The sequence below is a fragment of the Manacus candei genome, unplaced genomic scaffold (genome assembly GCF_025592945.1).
Source record: "Manacus candei isolate 608988 ecotype Guabito, Panama unplaced genomic scaffold, ASM2559294v1 h1tg000014l, whole genome shotgun sequence".
Taxonomy (NCBI): Eukaryota; Metazoa; Chordata; class Aves; order Passeriformes; family Pipridae; genus Manacus; species Manacus candei.
The window spans coordinates 56,628,076-56,643,538 of NW_026138062.1; the positions used below are offsets into that span (position 1 = coordinate 56,628,076).

Genomic DNA, 15,463 nt, shown 5'->3' on the forward strand with positions numbered 1-15,463 from the left:
TCTGGAGCCTGAGAGGAATATAAAGAAGCTGCCTTACAAACATCCCTTTCTGAATACATATTTATACAAATATATAAGGAGTTACTGACCTAGGATGCTTCAGTAGAGTTTCTATAAGCATCAAACCTTGTCCTAGATACCAATAGAAATAGTCTGAATTCATGAGGAAATCCTGAAAAGACAACACAGGTTATTTTATCCTTCAGGGAGGCTATATTCTTGGCTTGGACTGAGTCCTGACCAGCCATTCCTCTTAAGACTTCTTCCCTTCAAATAAGGGACCACCCAGATAGGCTATTTGAGAATAATTTGTGATGAACAGTAACAAAAAAAAGCATGGGGAAACAAAAGGGAAAATAGGGGGTGCAGTCAGGAAAGATAACTGTAGGCAACAGATTTCATATTGAGAAACACATGAGGAAACGTGTTCGAGAGGATGGATACACCAAAAGTAGAGTTTAAAATTATGGGAACAAAAGGAGAGGAACATCCAACAGTTTGTGACCCAGCTGGTTTAGGTTTAGGAAACTCCTTTGCTGGGGACAGAGCTGAGGAACGGAGAGGTGAACTTTTTTTTGGAGACCAGTTTCTGACCTGGTTGTGGATCTGGGCTTAGACCCAAGAAGTCCTGGCTTCCTCTTCATCCAGTATCACCCTTAGACACTTCTGGACATCCCATTCAGGCATAAAACTACTGGGAAGGAAGGATGAACAAGCAGCCACTTTGAGAGCTGACTGTGCCAAGCATGGAATAAAAAGAGGATACATGGCATAACCAAAATCACCCTTATGTCATTGTATGAATCTATGATGTGCCCACATCTTGAAGAGCATATCCTGGTCCTATCCCCATGCCAAATGACACTGTTGCAGAAAAGGAAGTGCAACAAAATTGGACAAAGGCATGTAGCTGCTTGCATGCAATTTACTACAAGGATAAAGTATCAAATAGCTACACAGACTTGGAGATTTTGTGAGTGGAAAAGAGACTGTTGGGAAGAAAGCTATGATAGAGTGTATAAAAGCAGGAAGAGTAGAAAAGCTAATGCATGGAAAGAGAAAAGCAAGTAATGGTTGTTCATTGTTCCTAGAAATCAAGAAGTAGGAGGCAAATGAAATACAGTGTGTTCAGAACAAACAAAAGGAAGGGGGTGGATGTGATTTAAAAAAACTAAATAAATCAAACAAATTAATGGAAAACAAATCCTTCAGGGATTGGTTACTTCCCCAAAGCTCTTCTGACCCCAGGAAATAACCAAGTCACAGTTTCCTAGAAGACAGGAAATCAGGCCTGGTGATGTTAGTCACCTGGTTCTCACCCTCCTCCTCTAAGCCTCTGTTACAAACCAGTGTCAATATGCAGCGAGGCAGCTCTTTGACATGGCACCACAGAGCCAATCAGGTGTCTTTAGGCTAGTGAGTAGTTGCTCTTCCACCTGCCTGTCTGATGAAACTGCTCCTGAGAGCTCTTACCTCTGGTAACCTATGGCTACCATAGGCCATTTGCAGTATGAAATAAACCTTAAAATGATATTTATGATAGCCTGGTTGCTAGGTGGCCATTGTGTCACTCCTACAGACGTGCTCTTAACCTTTGAACTCTGTTTCATATAGACATATCCTATTTTCACTCTGCAATACTAGATATTTGTATCAGCATCTTCCAGAGGGCTCGGTGCACTCACCTGTGAGATGCTGATACAAACCATGGCTAGGGAGAGGGCACCAAACTGGGCAGAGCACCTGGATCCTCCACTGAGGCCATTCTTACACTGCATGTATCACATCGCAAAGTTCTTCCTTACAAGTTCTACTTCCAAGTGAGGAAAGGAGACCTTGGGGCTGGAGTGCTTGGCGTCAATAGATGGAGAAATATCTGCTTTGGGAATGCAGGTAGCTTCAAAATCTCAATTCTTTCTTTTTTCTTTTTTTTCATTTTTCACCAGAAAGAGCATTCCCAATGGCTGCACACAGAGACATCCGATTTAAAAATAGCCAAGTTCCACCTCGACTGTGGGGGAGTGAAAGACAGAAGACAGATGCATTGGCTGCCAGCTAGGCTTGACATCCACTTTTTCTTTCCTCACCCTGGCAGCCAGCAGTTGCACACATGTGCACAGGTAAGGTCTTTGGTGGCAAAGCACACAGCGTCTGCCTCCCCCTCAATTCACTAAATGCTGCCTCCCAGCTGGGTATATTTGGGAGCTGCATAAGCCCACCCACCCCATTTAGTACATCAGGCATATATAAAAATCACCAAGTTCCTCCTATTTGTCCTGCTTAATTCACAAACTACTCACCAGTCATTTATATGGGGGGATTGTTTTCGAGTTCGTTGCAAAGGTTAACACATCTCTGTTTCTGGCTTGTATGGTTAACTCCTTTAGGGCCTGCTCCACATGGACACTGTCCACAGCTTCAACCTTTATAACAAATATGTGTGCTTGTGCATGACTGCTCTTTTTTTCAGACCCTGGCCCAGGTCAATTTAAGGTGATTAGATGTTTTCAAGGAGCCAGGTCTTGATCTTGCTTCCTTCCCCCTGCCCAGGCTGCCAGAGATTTCTCCTCTTTTCCTTAACTGGCTATAATCCACCCACTGTTTATGCTCTCAACCAAATGCATTCGTTCAAAACATATGGCACTACTGCCCACATACTCAACACTACTCTTCATGTGCTCATCAGCAGTAGAAGCCACAGTAATTCAGCAAACTTGGCTAATTTATTTGCAAACATGTTTACAAGTATCTCTTTATGCATTTACCTAAATTGCAGAGAAATCCTTTCTGTGAGAAATTATGGATGCTGAAAATTCACATTAATTCAAACAGCAGCTTGACAAATTCAGAGAAGGAAAGTTCATCCAATGCACTAAACTTCAATTAACTGGATGTCAAAAGAATATTTGAGGGCAGTAACACTGTAGATTTATGTTATTCTCGTGGGTTTCCCAGGCCCACTCTTTTGGTACTGCTGAAAAAAAGATACCTTTGGTCTAACCCACTGTGGCCATTCCTAGGTTCTTATATGTGTTTTCTGTAGTTTAAGTGTAATGTGATTTCTAATACACCTGTCCCAGGAGCATCCATGCTGCATTAGGATCTTACAGACAAACTATGAAGCATGATATGTATTTCTTGTTCTATATTCAGGACTTGGCATGCTGAGCATCACATTTTTGGCCTAGAACTATGAACAGGAAGAATGGGAAATATCCAAGATCAGAACCACCTTAAATGTAAAGCAGGCTTGGCTTCTTCTGCATAATGACAAGGCATTCAAACCTGTCCAGTTTAACAAAAAGAAGGCTGCAGAATTGATATGACCACTGCAAATGAATACTGACCTAGGACCAACAGACGTCTGGGTTTACTCAGGCATGTCTTCTCTTTCTGTCTGAGATGTTTGCCCAGATGAAATGTTCCCATTTGTCCAAAATTTCCAGACACCTGACTGGAGCAGCAGCAATAGCTACAGCTATGCTCTGCATGACCGGGAGGTCCAAGCTAATAACTGGTGCACACAGGCATATCAGCTGTACAACACACATGCATATACCTGTTCACAAAATCCCTACCTAAACTAGATAACATAATAATAGAGAACTCTTAATCCAGGGGGGCAAGATACAACAAAATCCCATGGCTGGATGCTGAAGATGTACGTGCTCGTTTTTCCCATCAGTGTTTTCAACAGTGGGGAGAAACAGCTGGTGGAGTACCTTGCCAAGGATCATAGTGAATCCTCCACCACCATCAATGTTTAGACCAAGCACAGGTATTATTTCTGACAAATGGATGCTCATTCATACAGGAAGCAAATAGGGAAGTCTTGTGGCCTTCAACCTGCAGAGAGACGCTTACAGGGGTCCTTTCTGCCTTTAAAAACTCCTCATCATCTTCCATTTCTCGAGATACCCTACCCTCATGAGAGCTGTGAGTATTAACTGATGTTGCAAGGACCATCTTTGGAGATGTCAAGACAATATGACAGTGAAGGGTCAGGAATGCCTTCATGGTCATACCTGGCTCTTTACAGTAGCAGCTGGAGCTTAATTTTGTCATGACTCCTCTAGTCCAACGAGCAAAGGAAAAGACTAGAACTGAAGCAGAGACCAAGGGACATGAACCAAAGGCTGCTAATAGACAAAAAAAATCAGGAATTTGTCCAAAAGCCATATATTTCAACTGGACACTACTGGTTTAAACATAGGATCCGGTCCCAGAGAAGTCACACTCATATTTGCAAGAGAGAAGCTGAGGGGTCCTGCCTGTCCCATAAATGCTCAGCCAGCATGAACTTGCATCCAGACCTAGTGGCCCTGATATGTCTGTTCATGGTCCAGAAGGGAAACCATTTTTTTCACCTTCCCCCATTGTAGGCTATTCCTGCCAGCAGCCTCAAAGCTCCTGACGTATTATTAAAACAGCCTCAGAGAAAGTAAATATGACCAGTGGAAAACAAAAAATAGCACCCAAATGTCCAAGGAAACCATGAGCAGAGGCACTGAGCTGCATCCAGCACAGATTTTTCAAAAGGACAAGGATTTTCATGGCTCAGTGTTCTAATTTGTTTGACTGTTTATTTCCAAGGAACACATCCAAGAGTGACAAGCTCCATTTATTTCAATGGGCAGCATATGCCAGCAACGTGAATGGTGTACGCTATAAAGGAGAATGGATGTTCTCGAGCATCCTAGAAAGCTGTCCTTTCGACAGACAGAGGACGTGTAGGTAATGGGAGTGCAGCTCTGCTCTGACAAGCAACACCATAAAAGCAGCATTGTGGGTTCTCATGCTTGATGTCTCCCCATGGCAGCTCTGTGAGATTTACTCAGGCTACAAGTGAAAAATGACTTTCCTAATACCTGGGCCAGTGCTGGAGAAAGCAGCTGGATTCTTTCATTATTCTACTTTCCCAGGCCAGAAGGATATCTCCTTGGGACAAATGGACACTTCAGGGTGTTAGTGCTATAACCTTTTAAACTTTTAGGGGGTACACACCAACCCAGACTATTCTCACAAATGACATCACCTTCAAATCATCATGTGATATGAGTATGAGATGTCCACACAAATAAGTACCTCCTCTCCATAAGATACCATCACATGGCAGTACTGTTTTCAGTCCTGTCTCTTCCTACTATACCCTGAAGAGAATCCTTTTCTGAATCTTGCCTTTCCATAGCCCAATCCCACTGGCCTCTGAAAAACTCTGAGTTGTGAGGCTCTGTCACAAATTCAGCACCACTTATGATTTGATATTGTCTGGTGGCCTGTGACGCTTTGCTGTAAGTCTCATAGCAGTGGGCAACTTTTATTTGCTATCATTAATGAATTAACTAGTATTAGTTCTATGCTAGGTCTTCTCTAGTGAACAGTCTGGTTCATAAAGTTTTACTGGGTTGTCAGCAAACCCTGAAAGTCAAATGGAGCGATTTTCTTCTTGCTTTTCAGTAAGATGGCCCCTACAAAGGTGGGATGTGTCTTTATTGATATTGAATCTTTCTCTGGATACCTTTCATTTTGTTAGACTTAAGAAGTTGCTGGGAAGGAGCAGGTGAGCTGCAATGCCATCCATAGGAAACCACTTCCACTTCTCCTATACCTCCAGCCTTGGGAGTATTGTCTCAAGACAAGTAAAGAGAAAGAGATGCTCATGGCTCCCTTCACAGCCCTCCAGCACAGCAAATTATAATCCCAGCTTCTCCTCCATGAGATGGCTGTCCACCTGTGCTTCAAGGCTCATGGTCATGGATTTAGACTGCAGTAAGGCTGCAGCCATACAATATCCCTGGATGTCTGTACAAACTGGAGACCCCTGTTGGGCCTCTGTTTTTCTTATTCACTTTTTCTTCATCGCGAGCAGCTTGTAGGTTGCAGTTTGACCTTTTACAGAGAAGCCAAACCAATGCTACTCCTGCCATTGAGGTCATCTTTGATACAGTTTGGGAATCTCAGCTTGTCTTGATGTCAGTGAGGTACTTCCAAAGTGAAGACCGTAGACTTGCACTGGCCATGCCTATATTGGGGGATGCAAATCATAAGGTGGCCTTGCATCTATGCAGCTTTCTTTGGGACCATACTGATTCCCAACATGCAGGTCTCCACTTGTTGCAAGCTATTTCCGAAGGAAAAGACACAAAGAACTTGAGGAAGAGCTTTAGTCATCCCTCCTTTGTCAAAGTGGAACTTCTAGTTTCCATCAATTGCACTTTTAACCCTTAATATCTGATTGTTTCTGGTGACTTCCACACCTGGGCCAGCTGGCCCTGTGAATGTTAAGCTCTTGAAACCAGCTTCTTCCTCCAGCTTGAGTGGCGAGAGGCAGGAAAGCTCTCCACTGGGAGAATTTGGCTCTGCTTCTGGGCCTTGGGGTTTTGTATGCTCAGACAAGAGACAGGCTGTCAGCTCCAGCATTTCTGACTGGCTTTTTAAGGCTAAAGATACAGAGACTACACCCTGAGTCTTGCAGCTGTTGGGAGATTTGCAGTATCACAACAGGGAGGTTTGGGTAGACATCCCAGGTCAGGGGTAGACAAGCCCAGGCCAAGGTGGGAGCCTCTAGATTTAACCCATCTGGGAGCAGAGCAGTGGTGGAATCACATCCCAGTGGCAGTAACCGGTGCTTTATGAGGTGTCAGAAATGTGCATCATAGCTGAGGGCATTGAAAAGCAACTCTTTGGTCTTTTCCTGGAAATTAAAAGTAAAAAGCAAGCCACATGATGAGAGCATCTGTAGCAGAGAGCAAGCTGGCTCACATGAATTAGCAGCTTCCTGGCTGTTACCTATAGCAGCTGTAGCCAGCTACTTATTCCATCACCTGCAGCTTCTGTGGGCTGAGATCTCAGACTTACACCTTGAGAAGTGCTGGAAGTGCGCCCAGCACTGAGCTGTGGTCAAATAAGAGCTGAAGAAGGCCTCCTTCACAGTTTTCTCATTGAAGTGTGGGATGGTCATTTGGTGGAATGGGACCTTGGGCCTTGCACTGTGGAGCACAGTGACCTTGAACTGCTCAGATCCTGATCTCCAAAGAGCACCTGTGAAAGTTACCAGAAACCTGGGCTTAATGGAGATGTGTCCCAGACTCAGTGATTTGCAGTGATTTCCTGGCAGTCCCATTGTGGCCAAGGATAATTTGGCCAAGCACTTCCACAAGCAGTGGGATCATGCTGGATATCTATGAAACCAGTGCCAGTATGTGGGGTCAGAGCATCTACACAAGTGACAGCCTCCTGCTGCCTTGGAGACTTGTTATAGGAAGGGTAAGGGAGATAAATTGCTAAATTTCCCTTGGAGAAATGTTCACGAGGATCCCCTTTCAGGCATTTCTTTTCCTAGAGGGCCAGGTGACATGCAGGGAGATTGTATTCTTTGCTAGGGTATCTACCATTTTCAAAAAAATAGACAACCCCCCCAAATTATTTAGGCATGCTACTCATTCTCATTAAGGTCCTGTAAATCATAATAAGTGCAGAAGCTCTCCCCATTTGGAGATCTCCCAGCCTGTTGCATATGGGTGAACTGCAGGGATCCCTGCAAGTGTTTTCCTGCCGCCTCACCCCCACCCATCCTGCTGATGGGACCTGGAATGACCCATTGAGCTGCTGGTGAGCAGCAAGACCAGTTCTGCTCTGTCTCACTCACCCTCCTGCTGCCCCTTTATGCAGGCTCTGAAGGGTTCCTACCAGCTCAAACTCCTGTCACAGAAAAATCCCAACAGAAGACGACTATTACACCAAGAAAAGTGGTTACGGCCCCCGTTTGAAGGGATCTGCAGAGAGGGTGATGAGGATCAGAGTGGAGAAGGGACTGCCATCTGGGAGGGACTGGGGCAAGACGGCAGCAAGAGGAGTCAGTTTGGTCACAGGCGGCCCCTGGCTCTGGCGTGCAGGCCCTGGCTCCATCCAGCCTCTTGTGAGCAGAAAAGCCACAGACTCATGGCTGGCTCCCTCGCCTCATTGTCTGTGCACTGGAGCAGGGAGGGCAGAAGGCAAAGGGACCAGGGGGGCCTTTCTGCCCCCCCTGGCTCTGACAGGTCCATGACTGCCACAGATCGGGATTGGGGGTGGGTGGGAGGCAGGACATGGGGACCACCAAAACAAATGAACTAAAAAAACAGTCTGATGATTCTCCACATGTTTGGTGTACATGATGCAAATTGATGTTTAAAGCTTATTTATTATCTTACATGCGAAATGCCAGCGGTGTTTTTCTAGATCAGTGGGTATCCGATATTTGGTCGGCGGGGAGACGACAGCAGTGGGAGCGAGCATGTCTAGAGACTGTATATCCAGAGGCTAGGGTTTATATCATGGGCTGCTCTCGACTGTTATAATTTGTGGCACAGATTCAGCGAGAATCTGATCTGCTGAAAATATTTGGGCTGTGAAAACTCCCACACTGTGACAGATGTCAAGTCCAATTAAGTGACTCGTGTCCAGGTTTCTGTCCAATAGGCTTTCCCATTAAATACCAATTTAAGAGGGAAAAAATGCCGCCCCCTTTTCTCCGAGCCTTTATCTCTTCCGACCATCACTAGGCGAAACCCTTTGGTACGAGAAGGGGATCCACACGCATCTCCGCTCTGTCTGTCTATCTGTCTCGCCGTTGCCACCTTCCGCACCCCTCCTTGGCTTCTTTGCCACTCCGGGAGGGGTGGGAGGAGGAAAAGCACTTTCTTTTTGTGCATGTGAGCGTACCTTTTCCTGCGCCGCCGTTATCTCTCGCAGCCGCTCCGAACCCGCGCCGAGATTTTCGTTTATTTTGTTTTGCTTTTCTTTTTCAGCGTTCGCATATTTTCCTTTATCCTTACTCTAAAGATGCAGGAGGAGTTAGGAAGCTCAGGGACGAACGGGGGTTTCGTTTATCCTTTTTTTTCCTCCCCTCGCCAGTTCTTGAAGGACTAGAAGAAAAACTAAACCAAACATTCATTTTCCGACGGCGTCTCTCCCCTCCTCCTGCCCCTCTCCGCCGGACCGGTGAATTAACAAAACCGCAGGTTAAAACCCCATCAAAAAAAAAAAAAAAAAAAAAAATAGAGAAGAAAGGAGGGAGCGACGCATTGTTACCCCGACCCGCGGCGTGCCTGCGCGCCGGGCCGCGGCGGAACAAAGCGGCAGCGCCGCGCCGGGCTCCGCGCCCCGGGCTCCGCGTCCGGCCCGGCCCGGCAGCGGCGCGGCCGCCGCTGGAAAAGAGAGGCCGAGGGGACGGGAGACAGGGAATAATCCCGAACGGTGCCGGTGCTGTCGCAGCATCCCTTTTGTTATTTATCGCGACCGGGGAAGAGGAGGAAGAAAAGCGGGGGAGACGGCACTTTTCCCCCTGTAAAACCGACTGGGCGCAGCCGCCGGGGCTTCATCCCGCTGCCCCGAATAAACGGGCGGAGGAGGACTTTGATGGGGGAAACGCTTTTTCCTCCCCTGATGCATCGTAAGTAACTTAAGTTGTTATTCATACTCCGCAAACAAACACGGCGATAACATCTCCTATCTCTGGAGCGCTGGAGGCCGCGGCGAGGGATGAGATCTGCCTTTACCCATCCGAGCAGGACACTTTTCCACTCGTAATTAATTTGATTTGATTTTGATTTTTTAATTTTTCCATGCTCCGCTCCCGGAGGGTCATTTGAACTGTAAAGGAATCGCCGAGGGGGCGAGGGGACCTGGAGAGAGAGGCTGTCCAAACGACTCCACCGAGGTAAGCAGCCTTAATAATATCTCCCTTTTGCAGGTAGCACGGGGGATGGATTTACTGTAATAACAACAACAACAAAAAAATAGAGACGGGGACAAAAAGTCTCTTTCTGGATCAGCTCGCTAAAACCCACCGTACGGATAAAAACCCAAACCAAAGAGAAAAATTCAACTCACACTGCAGAGAAACCTCTAAGCAACTTTCTTCAGGAAGCACCTCTTTAATTGCCCGTTTTCGTACAACCGCGCTGCAAATCCTCCCTCTCTAGTGTGCTTTCGCATGAGCCCCCTCGCTCGAATCCCAGCTGAAAGGTGATTTTAAACCTTTCTTATGCATCTTTTTGCCCCACGAGATCGCTGATACCTGACCTGCGCGCTAGCCGGGATTTTTCCCTACCCCTGCCTTGTGGGCCTGATTAACGCTCCTTATTAAAAATCGAAGAGGAAGCGTTTCTGACGGCCCTGGCAAGAGGCGGCCCTTTCCCAGGGAAGGAAGCGCTCTCCTCTCGCCCTCTCCAGCCCTGGCCCCCTGCGCACCCCGGGGAGTGCCGAGCCCCGGCCCCCGTTGGAGCCCCTCTGGCCCGCCACGCGTGCCCCACTTCTCGTCCCGTGGGGGGAGGCTTGGCTCTTGCCCTGCCTGGGAAGAATTCCTCCTGCCCGTATTATTATTGTTATTATTGTTGTTATTATTATTATTATTATTATTATTATTATTATTATTATTATTATTATTATTATTATTATTATTATTATATTTTCCCCAACCGGGTCTGCTGCCCGAGTGTGACTTTCCCTGGAAACTTTATGTGGAAATACTTGACAGTCTGAACTCGGGGGAAGGGAGGACGCGATGTTCCCTCCTCCCTCGGTCTCGCTCCCCACCTCACTCGACACCCCAGCCGTAAACACACACACACACACATACACGCGCACACACATTTGTGTCCAAGGTTATTCACTAGTTGCCTGATGTATTGTTTTATTACATGCCGGCATGTCCACGGACGCGCTCGGATTTGTATTGCTGTCTACATGACAGATGGTGCTCTGTGAGGCCGCAAGAAGATACGATTCAATTTTCTTTTGAAAGGCACGTTCGCGTTTATTTATTTATTTATTTAGCCTCCCCCCCATTTCGCGCAGGGAGGGGAGAGGAGGGAAAATTTAAAAGGATGGAAAAGTTCTGCCGCAGCTTTGGGGTTTTGTTTCTTTTTGAATCCCACGCTTAGAAAACTGAGACTCTCCCAGCATCCCCATTTGGCAACTGGCAAATCGCTATATGCACAATTAGCAGCAGGAAAAGTAAAAAAAAAGAAAACAGGAGTCCAAAGAAAAGAGCGGAGGGGACAGCCCAGCAAATACATCAGATCCCTTAGGGACTGGGGAAATAAATCTCCCCACTGGCCTTGTTATGCATGAGGAACCTTGATCTCTGTATTTAAAAGCATCATGTCTGTAGCCTGGATCCCGTAGAGGGTTACCGAAAGAGAAATGGTTAAGCAGAAATTGGTAGGCCAGAAAAGACTCTTAAAATTCGGGGTGGGGGACGGGAAATCGACATAATATTGAGCCACTGGATATTAGCTTGTTTGACAAAAAAAAAATATATTCTATTATTGCTCTCCGGGCCTGTTCCTACACCCAAGCAAGCACCCGGAATAACGGCAGGGAGTATATTCCGCTGAAGCTGCCGTCACACTCTAGAAAGAGAATGGTTAAATGAGGGGGCATCGTTTACCCCGATATTCCTCCCATTAGTACTCCTTGAAGGAGCCGCGACCCGCCCTCCCGCTGCCGGCCCGGCTCTCCCTGAGGCGGTACCGGCGCCGGGGGCAAGGCGCGGGGACCGGCATGTCCCTTGTGTCCGTGCCCGTGTCCCTGCCCCGTGCCTTGCCCCTGTATCCCCGGTGTCCTGACCCGCTCTCTCCGCTTTCTCTGTCCCGGGAAGGCTCCTCCGCCCCCTCCAAGATGATGCTTAGCCCGGACCAAGCCGCCGACTCTGACCACCCCTCCTCGGCGCCCTCCGACCCGGAGTCCCTGGGCGGCGCGGACGCCCAGGCTCTCAGCTGCTGCGTGTCCGACCCGGAGCCCGCCGAGGGCGGCGGCGGCGGCGGCGAGGGCCGGGGCGGCGGCGGGGGTGTCGGCGGGGAGGGCCGTGGCGGGGGCCGGCCGGGGCTGCACCCGCCGCCGCTGAGCCGGGAGGAGAAGCGGCGGCGGCGCCGCGCCACGGCCAAGTACCGCTCGGCCCACGCCACGCGTGAGCGGATCCGCGTGGAGGCCTTCAACCTGGCCTTCGCCGAGCTGCGCAAGCTGCTGCCCACCCTGCCCCCCGACAAGAAGCTCTCCAAGATCGAGATCCTGCGCCTCGCCATCTGCTACATCTCCTATCTCAACCACGTGCTGGACGTGTAGCGCCCGGCGGGCGCCCGGAGCCCCGGGACACCCCCCGCCCGCCGCCCCGGCTCCGGCCGCGGCGGGCAGCGCCTTCCCCGGGGCGGGCGGCGGGGCGGGGGGGTCCCCAATGCCTGCCCTCCCTCCCCGGGGGTGCTCCCGCCCGGCCGAAAGCCCGCTTTTCGAAGAGAAGTGTAAAACCGGATTGTTTCTTCAGGCTGTCAAGTGCCCCTTTATATATATCCAAAAACATCTACTTGTGACCTTAAACGTGTGACCCATGGGTGCAGTTAAAAATAACTATTTTTTATTTATGGTAGAAGGAGTTGACAATTTATTTTTTTCAAGATTTATTTATTTTTCAGAGTGGTGGCAATTTTACTTTGGATACTTTGTGCCAATTGGTTTCTATAGTCGGGTGTTTACACTTTCTTCTGTGGAATATTATGTTTGACTTTATGAGTGTTTGTTGGGATCAATACAGTGGTCATTTTCTTTTCTTTTTAATTTATTTTTTTCCCTCCAATTATATTGCACTTGTGTACTACAAACCTCCCCTCCCCTCCTGTTTATAAGTATATTTTATATATATCAAGGCATTTGTTCTTGACCTTTTTTCTTTATTTTCTTGTGTGGGATTGACAACCACTAGCACTTAACTAGAAGAGTTTTTTTAAAAGATTTGTTGTTACTCTGATCTATAGTTCTGTCTGAAAAGTACTTTGCAAATCGCTTATAAGGGAAGTAGTTTCTTTGTGAGTGTATATGTGTGTGTGTGTATACATGCATGTGTGTGGGAGTGAGCGTGGGCGTGTATGTGTGTGGTATATTTTTAGGAAAGGACATTTTTTCCTAAAAAAAAAAAGAAAAAAAAAAAGAAAGAAAAGTAAATCCAGGACTGCTTTCCTTTGTGACAACCAAAAAAAAATCTATAACCTGAAAATGTTTCATGTTCTTTGCTGTGAATCTCTTAAAACAAGAAGCGCATTCTAGGGACAAAAGAGAAAAAGAAAAAACACATCTGCTATCCAAAGATTTTAGTCTTTTTCAGGGTTTTTTTGTGTGTCTCTGTTGCTTTATATAATGCAATATTTTGTAGTGAAAATAGATAAATCTGGTTTCTATCTGATGCGTTTTTCATATCTCTCATGAATGGTGAGCTGTTTTGCATATAAATAAAAGTATCAAATAAAAGCTGTTTTTTCCTAATTATTTTTCCCGTTGGTCTTTCTGTAAGACAGAGATGTGGTGCCCTTATGAATAAGGATTGCACAGGCTTCTCAAGTCGTGCTTGGGAAAGCTTCAACAGGTTACCTGCCTCTTCCTAGGGAGACTGGACTGCAGTCCTTCCCCCACATCTCCCTTGCTCCAGCCACTCTCAGCTGCCTGCCCTGCCAGAAATGCAGAGGAGACACAGGACCCTTGCTGTCACTTTTTCCCAGTCACATCTTGACTGGCATCTGGTCATACATTTCACAGTTCAGGCTGTACAATCCAATTTGATGCTTGCAAGCACCTGTTTTACCACCTTGCTCTTTGATATGTCTGACTTTGCCACCCAAATGTACATGTTTCATCCTGCCTGAATGCACTGGATTTTCTTGCCCTTGTTTAAATTCAGCTTTAATCCCTCTCTGGCCAGGTCTAATTCTACTGAAAGCAAGGAAAAATCTTGAGCCCTTTCCCTACTTTAGAAAACCTCAACCATACCCTTTTATATAAGGCTTCACTACCAAATCTTGTCATTTGAAACACAGACTCAATGGTAGACAGGTTATTACCTGAGTAATGTGAGATCTGTATACCATCCCATTTATTAAATCCTTTTCTTGTTTTCCACGAGAGGTTAATTTTACCTATAATTTGAATATTGCCGTTGACTCTGGAGGCTGCATCATCCATTGTTACTTGCTTTACCCTCCCCCCATCCTATTTTTATGGCTGACACTTTGCACAGCAGTTTAATTAAGTGTGGTCTTGACCAATTGAAAAGCTCCATGCAGAAAACCTGTCAGAGACGCTGCTAATTCCACTTTCTACCAAGTGGGATGCTTGCCGCGTCCCAGAGGAGCACACATTGGTTTGGTAGTTCAATGCACAGTTTTCAAGTCCTGCATCTTTTGGGGCTGAAATAACTCCACCAACTTTGGAGCTGGTTTCCTTTGGGACAGGCTTGTTTCTTAGGTTCAATATCTGGCACTGTGTAGAGTTTGATGGCAATTGCCCGAGCAATATTATAAATCCTGCTATCCAGCAAGCCTTCATGCTACCAGCCTTTGTGAGGACCTAGTTAATAAAAAGATAACCATATTATTTCCTTCTTGACAGTGAGGAATGCATGTTTTAGGGAAGAGAGTACTCTGCAATACCTGACTGTGAAATATGGTGGCTGCAGTCACTGGCAGTTGATTCAAGCACACTGGTTGTGGGATAAGTAGGTGTGAACCCCACATTCCCCCTGGCCTCACTTCCCCCTCTGGGGGTCTTGCACATGTGTCAGGGCTGAGATAATGCTCAAGCAAGCTCCATGCAGTGAAGGTGTTGCAGATCAAGAAGCACTTACTAGCCCAGGGTCTCAAAATCCCAGCCATGGGATGCCCAAGTGAGAAGCCAGTGAGGCCCCAGTGTTGCGAGCACAGAAGTGTGCAATGTGGAGATGTGTGGGAACAGCTCAGATTTGGAAGTAAGAAAATCTTGTGGGTTGTTACATTTCTACCACCCCCTGAAACAAAAGGGAGCCCGCTTGCACTCAGAGAGAGGGCAGGAAGGGCTTTGCTTTTGGTGGTATCCAGAGGATCAAGGCTCAAGTTTAACCTGCAGAAGGGTCAGGGCACCTGACGTGAAGATATGTCCTTTTCTTCCTAAGGTTGATATGATGGAAGACATTGCTTCTCCCTACAAGTCCTGTTTCACTTTCATATGCCCACCACCTTGTTTATATCCTCTCACCACCATAACACCACCCCAACCACTTCTTTTTTTCCTACTGGCACCAAGAAGGAAATTCTTTGTCATCTAGCAGTTGATAAGTGTTGAAAACAGAATGTAGGTTTTGCTTTGCCATTCCACCCCTTTTGTTTATTCTTGGGAAAGAGCTGAGTAGTATGTACATGATACAAGGCCAATATAATTCAAAAGCTGCATGGTTGTGTTCAAAAGTCTGGATTTATGAAGAATGGGTAAACAACTTTAACTCCACCTCACTGCAAGTCTGAGTTAGATGGTAATGAAGTTTAATTATACAATCAAAGTTACTTTGCTTATATCTATGGTTCCCTCATCAATTAAGGAATGAATAAACTTGAATGACAATAGGAGGAATGGGGTGGAACTGCTCAGTGGAAGTTTGTATCATGTGTGGCCAATCCAACAACTG

The 15,463-nt window shown here is 46.7% G+C and overlaps 1 protein-coding gene across 1 annotated transcript; it reads left to right on the top strand.

The window, feature by feature from the left end:
• The first annotated feature begins 8,519 nt into the window (after positions 1 to 8,519).
• NHLH2 (nescient helix-loop-helix 2) lies at positions 8,520 to 13,312 on the top strand. The gene is made up of 2 exons (XM_051779700.1): positions 8,520 to 9,700; positions 11,645 to 13,312. Exon 2 carries the CDS (start codon positions 11,665 to 11,667, stop codon positions 12,106 to 12,108), a length of 444 nt encoding a protein of 147 aa, XP_051635660.1. The 5' UTR covers positions 8,520 to 9,700; positions 11,645 to 11,664; the 3' UTR covers positions 12,109 to 13,312.
• The last annotated feature ends 2,151 nt before the right edge of the window (positions 13,313 to 15,463 follow it).